Source organism: Amphiprion ocellaris, chromosome 19 (assembly GCF_022539595.1).
Source record: "Amphiprion ocellaris isolate individual 3 ecotype Okinawa chromosome 19, ASM2253959v1, whole genome shotgun sequence".
Classification (NCBI taxonomy): domain Eukaryota; kingdom Metazoa; phylum Chordata; class Actinopteri; family Pomacentridae; genus Amphiprion; species Amphiprion ocellaris.
In genome coordinates this window covers 18,345,332-18,367,066 of record NC_072784.1, presented here as the reverse complement: position 1 = coordinate 18,367,066, position 21,735 = coordinate 18,345,332, and the positions used below count along the sequence as shown (strand labels likewise).

The 21,735-nt window shown below is 41.3% G+C and overlaps 1 protein-coding gene across 1 annotated transcript; it reads right to left on the bottom strand.

Annotated features, from left to right (window-relative positions):
• Positions 1 to 25: 25 nt before the first annotated feature.
• cntnap1 (contactin associated protein 1) lies at positions 26 to 20,005 on the bottom strand. The gene is made up of 24 exons (XM_023264186.3): positions 19,096 to 20,005; positions 14,682 to 14,783; positions 13,267 to 13,460; positions 12,821 to 12,974; positions 12,257 to 12,460; positions 11,788 to 11,972; positions 11,534 to 11,683; positions 11,152 to 11,413; positions 10,696 to 10,845; positions 10,423 to 10,597; positions 10,140 to 10,246; positions 9,896 to 10,018; positions 9,358 to 9,561; positions 9,104 to 9,260; positions 8,891 to 9,018; positions 8,629 to 8,802; positions 8,292 to 8,510; positions 7,953 to 8,192; positions 7,618 to 7,857; positions 7,325 to 7,452; positions 6,602 to 6,695; positions 6,244 to 6,474; positions 6,107 to 6,151; positions 26 to 3,396 (listed from the first exon to the last, which is right to left on the bottom strand). Exons 1-24 carry the CDS (start codon positions 19,154 to 19,156, stop codon positions 3,197 to 3,199), a joined length of 3,927 nt encoding a protein of 1,308 aa, XP_023119954.1. The 5' UTR covers positions 19,157 to 20,005; the 3' UTR covers positions 26 to 3,196.
• Positions 20,006 to 21,735: the final 1,730 nt, after the last annotated feature.

Below are 21,735 nucleotides of genomic sequence, written 5' to 3'. Positions count from 1 at the left end.
GTGTGAATAATCACCTCAAACCAAGTTTCCTTCAAGCTTGGTTTTATTGAGATGACAGTTTGGCTTTGCCTTGATTTACACAGTAATGGTCATTTACAGTGAAATTATTACAAAACAAACTCGAGCATACAGAAGAACAGAAAATAAAAGAATCCTAAATTCCAGTGTGATCAAAAACACAGTTGTTATTTCTAGTAGTTGTTCCAGAAGGATTTAGTTTGAATGTGCAGAGTCTAACCTGGTCTGACCTGCCTCCTCCTCCTCCTCCTCCTCCTCCTCACTCTGGTGTGTTATCGCCTGATGTCACACATGACACCACCGTTGACAGGGTGTCTGCAGATCTATTAAGGCTTTTGTATGTACTGGAATCTCTTCAAGTGCCTGCTGAACAGAACAGAATAACATGCAAATCTTTTCGCTGGATCTAATTTAACCTTATGCCTCTTTAAATATGCTTTTCTATTTTGGCATTAATCTTAGGAAGCATTAAACAGAGTCTCATATTGTAAGGAATCAGCAGATACCCTGTCTGAGCTGACAACATCCTGCTGGCTGACTCCCTCTACTGGCCATTTTAATTCAATCCAGTTTATCCTTTCGGCCATCATTTGGATGTTAGATGGTGACTTCAGGACCGTGCTTGTAATCTCACAAAAGCCTGATGCCTGTAGAAGAAGAAGAAGAAGAAGAAGCCACAGCTGAACAACACCACGCCTTGTTTCTGTCTCGCTGTATTACTGTTGGTGCACTAAGTGAGTTGGACAGTTGGCATCACTGCACATTTGTTTAAGTTGGTGACTATGAATACACAAACACTAAAACTTCCAGTCAGTCACACAAACACACGCTCCAGGGACCACACATGAATAGTGAGTTGCAATAATGTGACACTGCTAGGCTGAATGTCTATAGTCCATTTACCAATGAATACAGTAAGTAAGGTGTATACATTTATATAATACATAAGTCGACTCTTTCCTAATAGGCAACAAAGCGTATTTGACCCCAGTGTTGTTTCTAATATGAAGTTTGAGTGGTGATTGTCCATATAACAAAAACACAAATCATTCTTTGCATCGATCGCAAATCCATCAGTTTCACTCCGTTTGCTCACTTTTCACTTTCATTCAACTTATTACAGCACATTCTTAAAAATATAGCCTGTAAATGCCACTTTTGGCCAAATCTGTACATGTTCATACATTATTGGCAAGTCATGCCTTTACAGTAATTGCAGCTTTTAATTACATTTACTGTACATCCTGAATTTCGCACAGTTCTGCCCATCTGCAACGGAAGAGGACCAACAATGTTTAGGAGGTGTATCAGTGCTACAGAGAACTAGAACTGTACTTTCTTTATCCTGAGCATTCACAAAAGCTACCGAGTCAAAGGATTTACATTCAAACCTCTCCATTTAACTGTTTTGTATAAACTATAGGAATAACAAAGTCGCTTAACACATTATTCATATATTCACGTATACACTCATTACATCCTAGTTGCTAGTGTGCATTTGCAAATTAACATCATCGGTGACTGGAAGAAGCTCATATTATTGCATGTAACTGCAAAGTGCGCTCATGCTCTACATATGCATAGCTGACATGTTGCAAATGTAATACTATTTTTTTCTTTTTTTCCACATACACAACAGTGCTTTAGTGTCAAGGAGAACTGCAGTGAGTGATGATAGCCCTAAGCTTTGGTTGCATGAAACATCAACTGAAATTTCATCTTCCCATAAAAGGAAATTTCATTTGACTCAAGGTAGGATTTTTTTCTTATTTTTTTCTTTAAACTTTCCACTGGGAGCAGCTAAACAAGCAGCAGCAGCAGCGATGACATGGTCATCAGCTACTGTTCTACAGCAAAAATATTGGAGCGGTGTGAAGCAAAAGATTAGCATTTACACTCTTGTGGTCCTCTGTACATATGTTACTGTGTGTGTGCATGTGTTTATGTGTATGCTTCTCCACATGGTCACATAGGGAGCAGCTGTTCCCTGAAAGTTATTACTGCAGATGGAAGTATTTTGAAAGGACTGATCTTTTTAAATAACTCTGTCATCAGAGATGCCTGTTGAGTCAAACACTCTGTAGCACCAAGCTATTGGCAGCTTGACCATAATATAGGTAAGACGGTAGGAATGAGAAGTTGGATATTTCTGTCCCTGGCAAGCATCATCACCTTGACTTTGATTCTGCAGTACACCAACGGTCTGCTAGCTCTCACACCCAGAGGTACTGTGACTTCAAACTACTACACTCTCATCCCCAAAAGCCCCACGGTTGAGAAAGTGTCATGAATCTGAGCGTACTGTAATCGGCAAAGCTGCTATCTACTGACACTATGGCAATTCTGAACCACTTACACGTACCATTCTGTATAAGTAATGCACTGTTATAGGCTGCAATACAACAAATAGAAGCGTAGATACCTTTTACAATCTTTAAATGTGTCTTCAAAGCTAAACATTTCAAAGCTCCATGCTCGTCAGTATGTTCTCTCTCTATCTTCGGGTTAGTTGTTTTTATTCATGAACACTAGTTTGATTTGTACTTTTGTCATTTTGCTTTTGTTCACCAGCTCTTAGTTGTGCTCACTACTCTAACTCAAGACAGATTATGAGCTATGATGTCAAAAATGGCTCCGTGAGAGATTGTCATCAAAAGGTACAGTTTAGATGTATACAGTCAGCTTTCAGTAGCTTTTGTCGGTCTTGAAAATGGCTCAGAAAAGAAATCAATTAATAAAACCCTAAATACTTAAAGTTGATGTTCCAATTAAAAAATCTCTTGTAATCCCCTTTTTCCCCCACAGTGGCTAATCTAAACCCTATCTGAATAAGCTATTATGGTTACTTCAGATCCAGCTTGCTCAGATGAGGCACTTCAGTATTTCACCCTGTGATACAGTGTGAGACTTGTTGGCTACTCATGCAACTTGGGGCTTAATTTGAATTTTGAACCCAGCAAAACTAGAACTTACCAAAATACATACTATATAGAGCACCAGGCGTCGTATCCCACTCAACCGGGGGAAGAAACACAAACCAAAATGTAAAAAAAAACCCAAAAAAAAGAAAATAATTTGAAAACTTAACACAGGTATCTGTGGTTTTTGTAAGTGCTATTTCCCTCGCTCCATCCCCCCCTAGTCAAACCCCACCCTTTGCCCCAGAGGTCCGGTGATGCTAGTCGCTCCTGAACTCCTCTTCAATTTCTGGGAGGTTCTTTTTTTCTCTCCTCAAGGTCTCAGTCAGTGGCCTGGAGCTGCTGGGAGACTCCAGGTTTTTGGGTTCATTGGTGTGGTAACTGCCCTTCTGCTGGTAAGCGTAGACGTAGATGCTGTACAGGCCTCCGAAGAGCATCAGCAGCGCCAGGATGACAATAACTGTGGGATAAAAATAGCACAGTCAGAGTTAATCTGCAAGCCAGCGAGGAAGAAGGTGCTGCTCGAAATACTGATGAGGAGCAGATGTGTGAATTTTTAGTGCTAATTTATTCCATTAAATCAGACAAACTCTTGGTGTGGATGAATCTGAGGCTCACATTGTGGGTCTCTAAATGACATGTTGCTCTAAATTGCACATTGAATAGCTACATCACACATTTAGTGCTGTGTAGTTCTGCAACCTCTTAGGTCCAGTGTATTCATATAGTGGTGTGTTGTTTTTTTTATTTGTGTGTTTGAGCATGGTATCGCTGCTGACACTATCCAGATCGTTTTCTTTTCACTCATTTTGTTCAAGTGCTTGACAGTGGAAAACAAAAAAAATAAGCAAAGCAAATATCAACAGGGCAGAAGGAAGATAAAGAGAAAAAAATCAATGCAATAGTGATGATAAGATACAAAAACTGTAAAATATTATCTGAGAATGCTGTAATTAATAAAAACTAACAAAAATTGTCCATGATGGCAAATCAAGTGAAAGTCTCAGAACAGAAAACTTTGTCCATCTTTTTGGGTTTAGGAATCTAATCAGATTAAGGTATTCAAGACATAACTAGACTGTTGTCTTGTGGTCTGAGGAGTCTGCTGGGTTTGTAAATTGAGGAAATGATCGGATTTATGCTATGCAGCCTGGTTTTATACACCTGAAGGTGCGTCTTAGACAGCCAGTGGAGATTATTTTCGAAGACAAGACAGATGTGCTCAGCTCTGGGTGTTCTGTTCAGTCTCCAGGCTGCAGGCTGCTGCATTTTGAATTAGATACAATCTATGAGTGGTTCCAGCTTGGAGTTCTGTGAAGATGGACTTGAAGTAACCCAGTCATGGTAGAGTGTTATCAGACTGAAATCGCATCCAAACTAGAGTTGTAATGTGGTTGTACATCCTGACTGTACAATGCAGAACAACTGTTCAGTAGCTCAAGCTGGTGCCTTACAGCTGAAAGGTTCAGACCTCTGCTCTGGGTGTTGTTTAAATGTTCCCTCTGTGTTTGCTTGCCTTTCCCGCCACAGTCAGAAGACATGCAGGTCAGGTGAAACAGAGACGTTAAACTGCCTGTAGGTGTGTGTTTGTTTGTCAGTCATGGTGTTCTCTGTGTAATGCAACGGTGAAATGTCCACAGTGTTTGCCAGGCTTTCTGCCAGTGCATGCAGAGAAAGGCGTCTGGTTTATATCCATCCTAAACGCATATAGAAAAGAGATTGATGCTGATACTGCTAATAGTATAACGTGATGTTCTGCAGTATGATGTTTTCTCTGGGAGTGCTATAATGCACTTATCACAGCTTTTAGAGCAGCAAAGCAACTGCAAAATCTGGACCGCAAGGCAAATGAAGGAAAAACACATATTTTCAATATCCTTGTAAATGAATTTCTTTAGCAGTGCACCAAAGGATTTGATTTTATCAACAATATATTTTATCAGAGGTGTCACTTCTCAACCATCCTTAGCGGTGTATCTGACATGTCTGATATCTAGGGGGGACCATTGTTGGGATGCCTGAGTGGTGCACTAATCTTTCATGACATGCTGATGCCCTGCATTAGCATAATATCTCTGAAGCTAAATGGTCTATTAAGCTGGAGCATCTATCAATGATGAACAGTAAGCTGGGCCCGTCCAGACTAAATATAGCTGATCCAGTAAAGGTCTCAGACAGGGATGGAGCAGGGAGTCTCTGTGCTGCAGTTTAATCCTGAGACTCCAGCCTCTCCTGCTCATCAGGGGGACCTGCTCTACTTTTATATCTTTTTTCCCCCCATCATCTCTAACGTTGTGCTGCAGACCGTTCATCTGCTCTCAGCACTCAAGACATCCTCTTGTGATAAAGTGCAGTGTTACCATGTGGATCACATAGGTTCAGAAATATGTTAAATATTCATATTTTGCAGACATCTGTGATGAAAGGAGGACATTTGTCATTGTGCAGCTTCAGTTTCTTCCTAGTTTCTTTTTAAGGTAATCATATCTGTGCTGACAGGGATAAATACTCATCACTCAGTTATGAGTCATTTTTATTTATCAGAGTAATCACTGATATTTGATTGAATTAACACAATATCTATGATTATACACAGGAAAGAAGAATATGAAGATATCTTACATTTACTTGTATCAAAAATATGTTTCCAATAGTACTGTTTATTGTATGGACTATTAATGTATATTTATTTGAATCTATTTTAAGTATACCTTTACATAAAGTAACATTAATTTCAGTATACTTCACAGTACTCACAGCATTTCCTGCAAATAATAATTTTTTAGTGTTCATTTTACTGATACACTTGAACAGGATCAAATATTGTATTTGGTAAAATGCATAGAATTCATTTAAAATGTTTATTTTACCGTGTCTTTGGTTTTGTCCCACATGTAATAAAACTGAGCCTGTAGTCAGAAGCTTGAATAAACACTCAAAAGCCTGTGCTGGAATCCGACAACTCTGCTCTAATTTAGGATTAGAGGATTTTAGGAAAAAAGGAAAGAGAATTTCAAACGGTTGATTTGTGTCATCTGGGACAGGAGGGAAACAGTGAAGCAGAAAAGAGGGAGAGGAGCGGCGCGTCAAAACAAACCAAATGAAACAGTAAAACGTCACAACATAAGTGATCAAAGAGTATTTAAAAATGAGAAAAAATGGAAGCTCACCTGTTATCCAAAACAGACCGAGGTCATCGTGGATATAAAAATACTCTGTAAGAGAGAGATGGATAGTTAAGTGGATGAGAAGAAAATAATATTCCCTCTATGTAGCGACACGCTGCAGAGCATACATAGAACCTCACCTATGGTAGTAAACCAGGGGTCTACCTCCCATGGAACATAACCCAGGACAGGAGGGAAGGCACCACAGTTGGACTCAGAGACATAACCTTGCGTCGTCACCGGAGGGTCTGTTTCATTGGGACGGAAGAGGGCCTTCAGAGGGGCGTAGACGTTGTATCGCACCCCAGATATGCAGCCAATGAAGCCTGGAGCATTGTGTCTCTGAATCTCATAGTCAATGTCACCAACCTCTGAAAGAGAACACACAAGAAATTACACATCATGAAACTTTTTTTCCCCTAAACAGAGTATTCATAAATAATTCTGGCTGCAAATGAAGTCATTGTATGCAAACAGTTGAAAAAAAAAGGTTTTTACCCATCACTCTGCCCATGAACATGGACTTTGGAGAGTCAAACCTGGCATCTTCCACCAAGGTTATCTTCTCCACTATGGGTTCCATGTAATCCACCTATGGGTAGGGAGAAATTAGGTACATGCCAAATATTTACGTGATGGGAAATAATGAGAAACTTTATTTGCCCTTTAAAAAACTCCTCATTGCTTGATAACTTATTAATGCAGTTATACTCCAATGCAACTATTTGCGCTGCATTTGAGCCCTATTCTAAGTATATGATCTGAAATAGTTAAAAATTGAGGAAATATGCTCTTTCACTTCCTTGCCAAATGTTAGATAAGAAGATGTATGCAAATTTCATCACTGGAAACAATGTGAAATGCCAGTCTGCATCCTCTTCAAAGGTAGCAAAATTACCTGGAAGGCAGGTGATAGAGACATGTTAACTGTATCTCCTTGTTTCTAGTTTTTATGTTAAGCTAAGCTAAGCTAAGCTAACCAACTACTGGTTATAGCAACCACTAAAGGAATGCTATGAATCCTCCCATCTAAGCACAAATCGAATCCCAAAATGTTTTTCATTCCCTCAAGATGTGTACCAATTTTAGTATTTTTATCACTTGTAGAATATTATCGAACAACCTTAGATGTTTCTACAGCAGCACAAAGTTCTCTATTATTAAAATGATTTGATTAACACAGATCACAGTTTCCACAGTGGCAGTAGTGAGAGTATGAACCTGTGTTTTGATGGTTCTGTTGTGCCTGGTTATGTTCACATAGTGAGGGTATCCATCGGCCAGGTTTCGGTGAGTCAGCTGGTACTTGTGTGTTATGAGACCCAGCTTATACCTCAGATCTACACTACCTGTAGGAAGAAAAGCAACAACATACATTAATAACATACGCTATCTTGCTGAACAGTTTTAGGCTAGTTTTGGGAGACTGTCATTAGAATATACCCAATGCCATTTTAAAGCAAAAGTTACAGATTTCCCATTTCCATTAATGCATGTTTCTTAGCTTCTCCTACCATCAGTCTTGAGGATCACGGCGATGTAATCCTGGACGAAGGAGCTGATGTAGAGCAGTACAGCTGGCGTGTGAACTGTGCTGAAACTGAATTCTATATCATCTGCTGTGTCATTGTAGCCGAGGCTGAAATTGTCATAGTGAGGGTCGATCCAGTTGGCCCATGCCGCTTCATCTGTTATGGGCTTCTTTCGTATGTTGTACCTCAGCCACGATCCGATTTCAAAGTAAGCTCCAATATCTTCAGAAAAGATCATTGTGGAAAAGGACATCAGCATTTGTTTCCAAAGTGCTGCTGCAGTTGATGACAGTTAAGAAACTTGCACATGAACTCACCTTTATGGCAGTAAAAACCATCGAAAGCTGTGTTGTTGCAGTCACATGTGTAGGAAGCATAGCCCTCAATACACTGGCCGCTGTTTCTACATGGTATGGTAGCATTGAGACACTGTCCAGTACAGTTCCTTCTTACGCCTTGTTCTTCATTTACTTTCCCCTCTAAATCAAAAGGTATACCGTTCATCCGTAACCCCCGAAGACACCCCAAGAAAGGTCTAAGGGTGCGGTTGGCTGCACCTATGACAAAGGATACTTTTGTCAGCGTTTTTTTCAGAGTTTAGAGACGACATTTTAATTCATGGCATTTAAAATTTTCAAATTTCCAAGTTCACCTACCTACTAGGATAGGATGTGTGAACTGCATGGTGACAAACGTCTGACCTGGGAAGCGTGTGACAGCCCATGGTTGATAATCTACCTTGATTCGGGCCAATTTTACGTTAAGTTCTGCCTGAACAAAATGCCATTCATTGTCATTGAGTGGTACAGGTGAGCGTAGGGTCACATTAAGGATGCCGTCGCCAACCATAAAGACAAACACAAGATTATGGGTGGCTGGGAGAGAAAAGAAGAAAAAGAAAGGAGAAGTTATTTTAAAAAAACTTGGAGGAACTCTTTAGATAAATCTTCCAGTTGCATAAGGAGAAAAGTTCCAGCAGGTGAATGCACTCACTATTGAGCTCTACTCTTATAAAGTTTTTGAGGTGGTCATCGGAGTTCTCCAGGAAGACACCGTGGTCGCGATAGGTTTTGAAGTGGAAGGAGATGTCAACAGTGGTTGCAGGCTTTAGGGTGGGGAAGGTTATGTAGGTGGGCTTGATGAAGGCTATGGTGTTCCAGATGTTTCCTGTGGAAAACAGAAATATATTTAAAGAACAGCTCCCACCCATTCGCAACACTGAAGATCACTGTGTGGACACAACCCAGAATCTCACTGTCGCCGTGGCAGCGGAGCGGCCCGACTGTGAACTGTGCTTCTGAGCCAGTCCTGTTGGTGTCTCCGACCACCACCCTTCTCACAGGCAGGTGGTCTCTGAAGTCCAAGTAGCCCTTATCAGAATACCTGAAAAGCCACAGATGGGATGTTAAAACATTAATGTCAGAGTGTGAAACACAATGTAAACCTGCTTAATGTGTATTTTTCTCACCATTGTCTATAGTCGGCATCACAGTTGCATTGAAACTTGGGGTCAACGCAGGTTTGGTTGATGGAGCAGCCACATTTTTGAACTTCTCTGAATGTCCCACCCCAGTAGTAGTGACTCTCATTGTTGCGACCAATCCAGTAACCAAAAGGTCTTCCATCTATTTTGAAAAAGAAATTGTGATTGCATGTAATTTAAGTCTTCTCTATTGACCATCAGCACATTACAAGCATAAAAACCTAACTAATCCCACTTACTGCCGGTGTTGAGGAGGCGGGACTTATAGCAAGAGTAGTCAATCCACTGCTCACAGTACATGGAGGTGTTGGCAAGAGCAGTGACTTCATCCCAGGAGGCATTCCAGTAGTTAACATCTCCTATATAGGGTTTGTCTATTGAACTCCCAGACACCTTGGTACCATCCACTCGATCATGCATAATCACTGTCCAAGCTTTATATGCTGCACAGAGAAGGGGGACAAAAATAACAAGAAAAATGAAGAAAAGATGAAAAGCAATGTAATGTCTGCTAAGAATATTAACAGAAATCTTGGACACAGTGTACTGGCAGACAGAAAGCACAATATTCCAACACACATGGACAGAAACAGCTGGATGTATCTAGTTATATAAACCCTTTAAATGTCCCATGAAATGTCAGTACACATTTCTCAGCACTGAAACATAATCACACAACTTCTTGTTCTCCCACGACTCAGTAACAACCCATGATCCGACAAATACTAAACACATGGATTATAAAGTTGTATTTTATTAGTGACAGTAATTACTTACACTTCATTTTACAGTACACTTCAAATGGCTTCAGCGGCCCACTGAGATCAGGATCGATGGTGTAGTTTCCAGACCAATATTTGCCACTGAGTCTGTAGGCCTCGCATGATTCTTTATAAACCGCTGTTAGGGGGAGAGACATGATCGATTTGTTGTTATTAGGGAGAAACATAGCACAGGCCAGGTGTAATTATCTGGAAAAGAAATACTTTCTACTGTGATGAGATTATCAGCTTGCACTTACACATGTGACACACTTCTCCTTTATAGCCTGTGTTCTCACACAGGCAGATGAAATCATCCCAGGACTGGATGCATCTGCCTTCATGTTCACATGGATTTGGAGTGCATCTGTAAATAAAACAGATTCTTTTTTTTTAACAGTCTAAACATCATGTCTGAACTATCTTCACATATTATAAGTGATAAATGAGTCACTATGATGTACAGTAAAGAACCACTAGTCTTTTTTTTAAATTAAGCTAACTCAGTTGGGTTTGCTCCAAGATAAATCATGAATATCCTACCTGTCAGTGATCCCACAGGTGCCTAACAACAGCTCAGCATATCGTCCCCACTGTCGCTGCAGGATAATGTCTATATCAAGCTGTTCGTTGTCTATGAAGATATGCTGCATGCAGCCATGGAACCGATTTAACTTGGTCTCGCACTTTCTTATGGTGTTATTGGTTTTTGGACAACCTGAGAGCAGGAAAGCAAATGTTGCAGTTAAGATTAGAGTACAGATTTGGGATATGGGGTCATTGTGGTATCAGTAGTCATTTCAATCATCACTTCACCTCCAAAAAAGTAGCGATCTCCTGTGCGGATGGTGAAAGGGTTGGTGATCCTTAGTGGCGAACCCTCCTCCTCATCGATGGTGAGAGTCAGGAGGTTGTCTCTTGCTGCTAAATCCACTGTATGCCAGTAACCGTCATTTAGTCTGTATCCTAAAGAGCAAGACAAATACTGTCAGAATGCAGTGATACTACAATCAACAGAGAAATTGCATGCACAATGAACAAAATTCACACAGTTGCAAGCAAAACCCTGATTCTAAACAAGGATTGCCCAGTCATAGTTTTGTAACCTGAAGCTTTGGATTTCAACCAAACATAATTAATTGATGCACTTAAGACTTAAAGAACAGTTATAGCTACTCTGTATCTAGATTTTGTGTCAACAGTCAATTCCATGAAGCAAAAGAGATTTTATGTTCCAGAATCTTTAAGAGAAATCTTTAAATTCAAGCCCACCTGCAGCAAACTGTAGTTTCTTCTTGCCAGGCTGGAATATAGTGACATTGATCTGCCCCTCACTCAGGCCTAACTCGAGCGCACCAAGATCATCTGCAAAGCGAGTGAACATTAGCAGCCCCGTGTAGTCCCACGAGCGGAACTTGAACTTGACAAACATGCGAGGCCTCCTGAAGAAGCCTGGCACCTGCAGGTAGTTGTTGGGCCCAGCAAAGGTCATGGGTTTGAGGAGGATGTCACGGCAGGCGTAATGCATCTTTTTCTAGATAGAAAGAGAAAGGACATTTCGGTGATTGTAAAGCAGATAAGTTGCAATTAGTATAAGTTGCAAATATGAATGGGAATCACACGAAACCGTGATATTGCTGTTTAAATGCCCTACCCTCCGTGGTATACGGATGTCAGAGTCTTCATTCTTGGCCTTGTCGATGATGTTGATGCCATTGATGAAGACATTTTCCAGGCAGCCACGAAAATTTGGTGTGGTTGGTAGGTGTGGCAAGTTCTGCTCTATTACTCCTCCTACATACATCTAAGCACAGATATTAAGACAGTTATTTACCCTCATTAAAGTAGAGCTTTATCCCAAATTCACTAATATTCATGTAATCAAATTAAAGAGCAATTATGAGGTACCTGTGTATCGAGATCCAGGTGAGTAAAATCGCCATTGCAGATAGCTGTCACTGTCTGACTATCCACTGTGAAGTTCACCTGTCGACCATAGCGCTTGATAGTAACATAGTGCCAGTGTAGATTATCAAGAAGGCTTCCTGCAGTCAGTGTGGTTCGGCCACTGACTTTGTGCACGACGCTGCTTCCTGAAAAACCATAGAAAAGCACAGAAGAACTTAAAAAATAAAAACAAATCTTCACGAAACAATGTAAAACTGACAGAAAATGCTCCACCTCTGACACTCAAGCAACTGTAAGTCTGCAGTCAACAGTCTAGTGAGCAGTGCTGACATCTCTACTCAGACAACTTGGCTTTATTTCTGGATTAAGAAAAGCCTGCTTCCCTCTGAGATGGATGTTGATGTCAGTCATTATTTACTTTACCCGCTACAACGAGATCCATTTCATAAATTTCAAAATTTCACTGTACCAAGGCTGATGTGGAGGTAAAGACGGCCCCTCTTCAGCTCCAGGGTGAAGAGGTCTCCCTGGATCCCCTCGCTGTGTAACAGGAGGCCGTCCTGCTCTAGAGTCTTGAAATTTATGGCAATGTGGTCTTGCAGTGTGCGGGATCTTTTTTCTGGGTACATGTAGACCACTGAGTCATCCCCATTATACTGCACTACATAGGAATCTGAAACAAAGGACAAACAAAATTTCAAACTGGATTCCCTCTTATTGATGTAACTTTAGGGCATTTAAATGTTTCATGTAAGGTGTGTATTAGGTTATAAAGATTATCTGTATAAAATGCTACATGGCCCATTTCCTAGAGCTCTTTGGATGTGTTTGGCATTTTATCTAGTGTATGATGATCATCAGTATGACTCAGATGATACTGAGAGTAGGCATTTATTAACTAGTAACATACTGCACCATAGCTGGCACTTAGATTTAGTGGCATATCGTCAAGTATGATTAAGCACTGGGATTGTAGAATGTCCCTGGATGTGAATCAGAATCAGTAAATCCCTCATCTATCAGTCATTTTTACCGTAAGAGCAGCCAAAGAGCTCCAGCCTCACACCAATCTTCCCTCCATTCTCTGTGTTCCATGCCAGAGGCAGCAGACGGATGTGTTTAGCAGTGAAGGCGTAATGGAAGACATTCCTCTTCACCTGATAATAATTCCAGTTACCAGGCATAGTCTGCAAACAGATGAGAAAGGGACCGGGTGGAGAGAGTTATTGAGTCCCTGTAATGGTGTTAACGCCTTATTATGAGACTGTGGATGGACTGATGATGAGATTAGCTTTGTCAGTGCTGAGAGAGATAATATGCTGGGCTGTCTTTGTTTCAACGCCAGTGACAATGAATATAATGAAACAACCACTGAATCCAAAATCGGCTATAAAAGATTACGTTTGACTAGTTAATCCTCGACTCATCCCTGTTAAGGCCCTTATCCCACCCCGACCATGCTGGCACAGTGACACCTACAGAGTTGCCTCCATTCATGATGTACGGCGTCCAGGAGTCTGGACGGTCTCCGTAGAGCAGCGTGTACTTGGTGACCCAGTCGTATGAGTTGAAGGTCCCCTGGGTGGCGATTGCCCTCAGTCGGTACTTCCTGCCCAGGTCTATCTGCAGCCATGGCTGTCTGTCCCGAGGAGAAGGCGACCAGCCACTGCTGCCTGAGAGGGAGAAAAGGGAAGGGACAAGAATGAGTCTATGACCAAAGCAGTTGTGACCTCACACTGGCCTTAAATCTTATTGCATAAGATCTAATTATTGTAGTAAATTTTTTTCATTACTTGTTCTAAAATGGAGTCCTCATTTCCCTGCTGAAGGGAAATATACAGCATGTAGTGTTTAAATATGCAAAAACTTGTTTTTTCTCCCTTGCAGCAGAAGATACAACTTGCAAACACAAGTGACCTATTATCACCTTTAAATTTATATGGTGAACTTGCTAGCAAACCCTTGATCATTTATACATGCAGCAGTTGTAGACCAACATTAACATTCATTTGTCATCATGCTTCTGTCCACCTGAAAATTACACTGTATATATCCTATATTCACAGTTTTTTAGCTCTGTTTTTTGTCTCCACCATCTCCAGATAGAAATACTAGACTCTGTCATTGTTGAATTCTTTACTATTTTCATCTGCTAGTTGTTAATTTTGTCTGCCTGTTTGGTGCTGAGCAGGTAGCGTGCAGTGAATTTTAAGAGCTTTTAAGAGCAGCTCCTGTGGCTGAAAACAGCCCAATGACAGCAGTAAGAGCGAACCAAAACAGCTAAGTTGCAGGCTGGCCAGCTAAACAGTCCAAATTCAGGTGATAACTCTTCGTTGGTTCATCAATATGCATGACTCCCTTCGCATTGTCAGAGGTGGAAGTAGCTGGTTACATTTTGTGAAAAAAACATGAATTTTAATGATTTATTCAAAGTGCATTTTCATAAAAGTAATTATATTTTTATTCAAGCAAACATTTTTCAAGTAACATTAGGTTTTATTTGAGTACCATTTGATTATCAAAAGAAATCTTGACTGTAGCTACTCTAAGGTAGATAGAGTGTGACATACAGATAACATTAATATCTATAACCATCATACAATCATCCCTTCCATGTGGCAGGTTTTTTTGACATCTCAAACTTAGCTGTAACTAATTGCATCATCTATGGGTCAAGTCTATATCTGATGTTCCAGAGCCAGGACCCTGGTATTGTGCATACTGACACAGAGCCATAACTAACTGGTGCTACTAAATGAACGGAGCCACTGTGGATGCTATTAGTTACACTTGGGCTTCTCTGCTATGATAAGTTTAAATGTCTAAATGCTGTGGTCTCCAAGGTGAAAAGCATAAAATCATGGATGAACTCTACATAACAATTAAGAACTTACCATAGAGTTTGGCAAAATTGGCGGAGTACAGGAAGTTATATCTGGAAGAGGCCAGAAAGGAGGAGGCATACAGCCCAGAGATGAGCGGATCAACACATTCTCCTGCAGTGACAATATGAAAGACACCAAGGTCAAGAGTTATTAAAAAGGATTTCTCATAATGCAGCATCCAAATGTGAGAATTCTGGGTAACAAAGACGAGCACTGCTGCACAGCCTGATAAGAAATCACCATTTGGAGTTTATTCAGAGGCTAATGCGTGCTCTGTGAGACAAAAATACACATTTGGCTGGATCAATTTAATTAAACTCAAAGCATAGCACAAACACAGTTAGTGTTTTTTGCCAGTTACAAAAGGTCAGAGATTCAGATTTCACAGCAATGCTCAGTCTCTAAATAGCAATCTTTTAAGCAGGTAGACCAGGACATATAAATCTAGCCAAATGCCCTGACATCTGCTCAGAGAGTGTGTCCTTTCTTGCATCTTTATTTCTTCACACTGTGTTTTGGAACTAGCAATAATATATGAACAGCTACTGATTGTACACACTATTTCTGTGATAAAGTACTGTAAATGTGATGCGGTTACATAACCTTCCTTTTTCAAAAGAAGATTAAAAAAAAAAAAAAAGAAGTACCTTGTTTTGTATTGTTTGGTGCTGCACAGATAGAATAAAATGTTACCAGCGTCACAATAATGTCTTTGTATGTGTGCCTTTATATAGAATTTCTTGAAAAATACATACATTTTAGTGATGGAAGAGTCAAAGACAAATAAAACTGTGGTTTTGTCACAGTATGTTGCTATCCTGAATGTGTCTATGAGAATGATAGGATCATCACCCATCTGCTCAGACTCACTTCCCATCCCACGGCTAATAAAAGTGACCATAATTCTACCTAATCTTGCTTAGTGTCACGACTGGGGATAAACGCCTGATGCCCTCACCTTGAGCTGCAAGAAAAACACTGTCTCATTTTAAGTGCTAAAGTATGGTCTTTAATACTCTCAAAAGATTTAATAAAGATAGACTAAATATATAGATAAAAGGGGAGGTTTTCTTGAAGGAGACAAAAGATACACACAAAAAAACTGTTTCAATCTGTGCATGCACAACTACTGTAGAAAGGATGTAAATGAAAGCAGCTCCAAGCTGAGCTCAAATCTCCAATTCCTATTCTATCAGTATAATCCTCTTCAAACATTTGGAGCTCTTTGCTGGTAAACAGGAGATCTGGCATTGTAATTTGTGTTTTTACAGTCACAGAGGTCATGGAGAACAGAGGAAAGCACAGCGGACATTGGCGAGAAAACAGTAGATGACAGCAGAATTAAATGCAGACTGCAGATAGAGCAAGAAGAGGACGGGTCTCAAAATCTGAATAACTTTGTCGAGGAACAGAAGCCTTTGTGATCAGAGCAGATCCATATAGTGAATAAATATGAATAAGGAAGTGGAAAGTTTTTCATCCACTGCCTCACACTACAGTAAATGTCATATGAAACACGCTGGCCATGAATACATCATTTTCCACCTCATCTGGGGGAGTTAGAGAGGAGGATCTGTTGTTTATACAAGCAGGAGATGTATCACCTTTCATGCAAGGACACGCTGTACATTCAGGTGGAAGAAACGTGCTGAGTAAAGGGAAATGTGACCTTGACTTTCTGCCTCTGTCTCCTCTCTGACATCTTACTCTGTCTTTCTCATACTGACATCCCTGCTACGCTGTGGAAGATCAATAATAGATCTCTGCTGCATCATTCCATTACTGCCTTGTGAAACTATTCCCAGTGATCCACTGCTCAAATGTCTATTCAAGCACAAAAAAAAAAAAATAATTAGAAGCTTTGTGGTGCAGTTACAAAAGCAAACCCCCTTGGTTGCTAATGGCTGGAATATTGATTCGTTTTAATTCTGCAATTAGTAGTAAAGGGAGAGGTGTTTGACTCAAAATGTGGAGAGCAGCTCCATCCCAGACTGCAGCAGGTTAATCCAGGCCAATCAGCTGCTCGGCTCCTCCTTATGGCAAGCCTGTCACGCACTCAGCATCCCCACCTTTTCATCGTCTCGCTTCCTTCCCCTCACTCTGACTCCTCTCTCTTTTTATCTCTATCCCAACTCTAAAAAGGCATCCAGCCTCTTCTGCGTTCACTGTGTCCCATTACCTCATACTCTTGCTCATCATTTTAGGATTTTAGACTCTCTTGCCTGCTGCCTCTCTCTTTCTCTCCCCAAGTGGGCGTTGTCATGTTGCAGCAGTAAAAAGTGCACCTGAAGCCTTTGCGGAGCATCCAGTCACCAGGTTTATACCCTTTTCTTCCCTCTGATCCTGCATCCCTCCTCCTTTTCTCTGCACCACACAGAGAAGTCTCATTATCCATTTATCATTAAGGGGCTGTGGGGAAGTGTGTGGCTCTGTAGAGCTCTAGCACCACTCCTGCTGAATCATCAGTCTGCTGTAAGTGTAGGCTGGCCTGTCTGGACTGACACATCATTACTGCTGGTTGCATACAGTATGCAGAGAGGCACCTCCTCCTGCTGCCACTGGTCTACGATGCGTATCTGCTGTGGATTCAGACAGCAGCTCTGAAAGCAGGCGTCCGCCAACATTTTAGCAAAAGAAATACTGCAACAGACCAGCACATAGGGGTGGTAAAAATATAGCATGTTCTTTTAGAGGGGTGTTACTAAATAATTCATGCCCAGGCAGGCATCACAGTAGGTGGTGTCCGACTACTGCCAAGGAGGAAAACAACAAACTATACAGGGCATCAAAATCCTATCCAGACCCAGAAATAAACATCTCCATCTAAAGATAACAATTCCCCTCACATGGACAAACTGTCAGCCTCCTCCCGCTTGGGCTGCTAACCATGACAGAGTGCACAAAGCATAAACTTCAGATTTATGCATATGTATTACAGCCTCCTAATTCAAACGCGCACAAGCACCACAGAGAACGAGTCTCAGTCCCACCACAGGGTGGGTCACAGTGCTCTGGGATCTGAGGCTCCATTTTAATCTGGCACTGCTTCACTCTGCATATCCGCTCAGCAGATATATAGTGCTGGCCTGCAATAAACTACCAACAGGAAGTTTTACAACACAAATACACACAAACCTTTCTGGTTGCATTCAGTGATCATATGAGGTTCACAAACATCTTCTGCTCAACTATTTTCCCTTGATTCCAGTTTTGAAAGCACAGCAAGAGAGCTTTTAACTTCCTAGCAAGCCATGTGACAGAGCTCCTTGCAAACAATGCTTTGAAGTGTCTGGAGAGGAAAATCACTTTTCCTCAATAACTCACAGGGAGAGCTCAGGAAGGTGAAACATGCGTCCACTTATGTCACCACAGAAGTGCACAAACCGGGCTAAACTTTGGTTTCACCAAAAGAATATGAATATTGACTTGTGTGTCATGGCTGTTCAGCCTATTCCACCCATCACCATTTGCACCACCCATAATTCACATTGTCCAGAAGTCACATGACAGCCCATAACTCTCTCCTCAGCTAATGAGTCACGCAATGCACTGGATGGGGTTGAAGCAGCCCAATAACCAACACCCCTCTGAGGCCACACGTCAAGCTCATCAGTATGCATGTGATGGATGAGGTGTAGCGCCTCTCCCCTCACCCAGTTTTAGCCCCAAAACATATCCCCACCTCTGTCCAAATCAATCCAAACACATGCCTGCTTCCCTCGCATTAGGTAATGATTCCCCCTGCCAGGTGAACACATGGCGCAGAGCTTTATGTGCAGGTGATGGGTGCGCAGGCTTCCCAAAAAAAGTACTGCAGTGGGCTGGTCCCGGTGAGGACGCCGAGCCTGAGCCCTCAAGCGTCACTGTGAAAATGTGGATTTCCAGCACCAAGAACATGCACCACCACTACAATCTGCACACTATTCTATTAAGAGCATGAGAAAACCCGCATGGTGCTTTGCAAAAGAAGTAGAACCCCGCAGGCTGCAGAAACTTGCGCGCTGGCCGACAGAAAGCACTGCAATGCAGACGGCCCGGTGCAAAAGGAAGCACCGTGCGCACCTTCTGCAGGACCGACGCGGTTTGCTCCTACACTTTTTTTTTTGGTGTGTTACACCACGAACAGCTGTGTTGAAATCACATTTGACAAAACAAGCCATGAAAATGAAATCATCTGCGTGTGAACACCATGTCTGCTTTCATCTCAGCGTGTGGTGCCCTTCAAACATCCCAACATCTCCGGCTAATATTTTGCCCTCCAGTGGTATTTTCCACTTATTATTCTACCAAACCGCATCCTGCAACTTTTCTCTTTTACAGCATATGATCCGACACTAAACATATATCATCTACACCTTGAGATATTTTTATAATATTCTAGCAAACGATAACACATGAACAATTGCTGTTTTACAAGACTTACGTGATGAGCAATCTTGAAAACCCAAAAACAAGAGGCATATGCTCAGTATTTTGCAAGTCATCCTTCATTTAGGACACGTTTCCCCGCATAGGCTATGTTAATTAGACCGTAGATTGTTCTGCAGCATCCTCTCACCCCCCTTCAGCCCAACTTTAACTCGCGCAGATCCAGCACCTCTTCCCGGGATCTCGGGCAGCCTCTACCGGGGCGGGGACGCGCATCGGATGCTGGTGCTGATGCTGCGCTTCGCCGAGAGCGCGCACTTCTCCTTTTTTATACCCTTTAATTCGTTTTATTTACATGACCGATGTGTGATTCTGTGGCTCCTGGATTTACCACATCCGTAAATATGCTCAACTAGCAGCGAGTCCTGAAGGCCAGGTGAGATTCTGTAGCGTCCCTTCCGCAGGAGTCTAGATTCTCCGATGCAGGATGAGGCTGGAGGAGGGGAAGGAAAAAACTTTCAAAGTCCGCTGCAGAGTGATAAAAATTTCTCCAAAGCGCATCAGAATTATATGAATTGTCTTCAATCCCCAAATCAGTACTTTAGAGCAAAAGTATTAGTTTTCCATCATAGCATGAATGCATAAAAAAATTGCTCCTCTTTTCGTTGGCTCCTGCATCCCCTGTCCTCCTTTGGCACAGTTTTTCATGGCAACTCTCCAAGTGAGCCCTGCCTTATAAAGGGGGTGGCTAAGAAGTCTTTCTCTCCAGGAACAGATCTTATCTTCCAGGATGGAAGTCCTTAATATCCTCTGCAAGCAGCAGCACCACCACAGAGACTGACAATCACATCAGTCCAGAAGGCTGCACAGATCTGCTGGTTGTCTGTCTGACCTTATTGTCCAGGTACTCAGTTCATGCCAGTGCATTCACAAATACGTCCCGAGCAGAACAGGTTACAGGATGAGGATACCAGCTGTGCCCAAACTCAGATTCATCCCTGCAGATGCACACAGTGCGCAATGGGGAGGGGGTGGGGTGAGAGAGGGATTTGTGGTAATGGGTGGCACACTGACCACAAAATAAAAAAGGCTTTGGGATTAAGAAGTGGGTTTATGGGACGGCAGTGTGTCAGTGATGATGTGAGATTGAATGCCTGATCCAGCGTGGGATTTACCGTGTTTTCAATCAAATCAGATTGTCAGTTTGTAAGCTCCCCGCCGATGGTGCGCCTCTGAAATACCGTAAGCGTATATGGAATTATATCTGCAGGGAGAAGACAATGGCAAACAGGAGAAAACGACATGGAGGAGTAAAGTAGGACAACAAATCAGCAGGGGAAACTAGCTGCACACGGGCCCTTAAGCACTGCATGAGGATTTATTTAACTGACAAGTGACAGATACTAAAAAGATTTGTTTAAGTAATGCATCTCAGTCACAGAGGACATCATTATATTCCTAAAGTCCTCTGGATGCTCAAGACATTGGTAGTGGGAAGCCATCCATATTGTTCCAATAAAGTTAGTGTCATATGTTGCTTTGGGGGAAGCAAGAACCAAAACATGACTTGTATAGTTTGTCATACGCTACTTTTTTTTTTTAGCCTAACTAAAGGTAGAGCAGCAAGAATATAAGATTATTTAATTGCTTCCGTGAAATGTCTCTGTTCTACAAAACCACAGTGAAAGAGCTAACATGCAGAGATGGACACATACACACAAATGCACACCCTCCCTCCCACACATCTGCACCTAGCTTATAGATGTTGTTGTCAGGCGGGACTGCCATCTGCTTCCCTAATGACCTTTTACATTTGACCTTGCCGTAACCATAGAGACCAGTTCAGAGGAGATCTAATACAATCTGGTTGAGGTTAAACCACTGATCTGGATAGTCAAAAGTGATGATTAACAAACGCAACCAGAGGCACGATTTCCAGAAAATATAGCCTTTCCAACACTCACTCCAAGTCACAGTGCTTTTGACACTATGGGATGTATAACAGTGTTCACAATGAATGCAGACTTCATGATACAATCACTTAATTAAAATAAAATAGTTATATATAGTTATATCTTACCGTCATGCAGAACAGGGCAGCAAATGAATTCATTTTCCATTTTATTTAAAGTGATAGAAATAATTCTTAATTCAATATGCTTTATTGTTTAATGTTTTATTAATATTTATATGTCATTTATTTATTTATGAGAAGGTGAACTTCATTGTTAAATATCGTGGCAAGATATTCAGCAATTTTTGCAAGGAAAACATTTGTGCAATGTGTAAAAACTAAGAAAGAATCCTAAGAGCCATAAAATTATTCTGCGCAACATGACTCATAACTCTTTCTGCTTCATTCATGCGCACTTGAGCTAAATTTGTAACTTCCAAGCGCAGCAACTTCAAACCAGAATTGAAGTTTGCCACAAAACTCACCACTAGATGTCAGACTAAGCTCAGACTTGGAGCTCTGTTGCTCACACATTACAGCAGCGGTTGTCCAAACCTCATACACAGTCTATTCACTACTTGACTTACTCTCAAAATACATATAACCTTAATATGAATTGTAAATGAATGATCTTTGATTATTAAATGATTGTGATGGGTCCAGATCCTCTGCATGCTATCATCCAGAGAGCTGTAAGATACATCTTCTGTCATACTTTTTGTTTTTATCCCATTTTATAGT

Coding starts and splice junctions, on each gene's coding strand:
- cntnap1 (XM_023264186.3), bottom strand. CDS start 19,156: ATGACTTGCAAAATACTGAGCATATGCCTCTTGTTTTTGGGTTTTCAA. Junction 14,784..19,095: donor TTTTCAAGATTGCTCATCAC/GTAAGTCTTGTA, acceptor TTGTCACTGCAG/GAGAATGTGTTGATCCGCTC. Junction 3,397..6,106: donor CGGTCTGTTTTGGATAACAG/GTGAGCTTCCAT, acceptor TTTATCCCACAG/TTATTGTCATCCTGGCGCTG.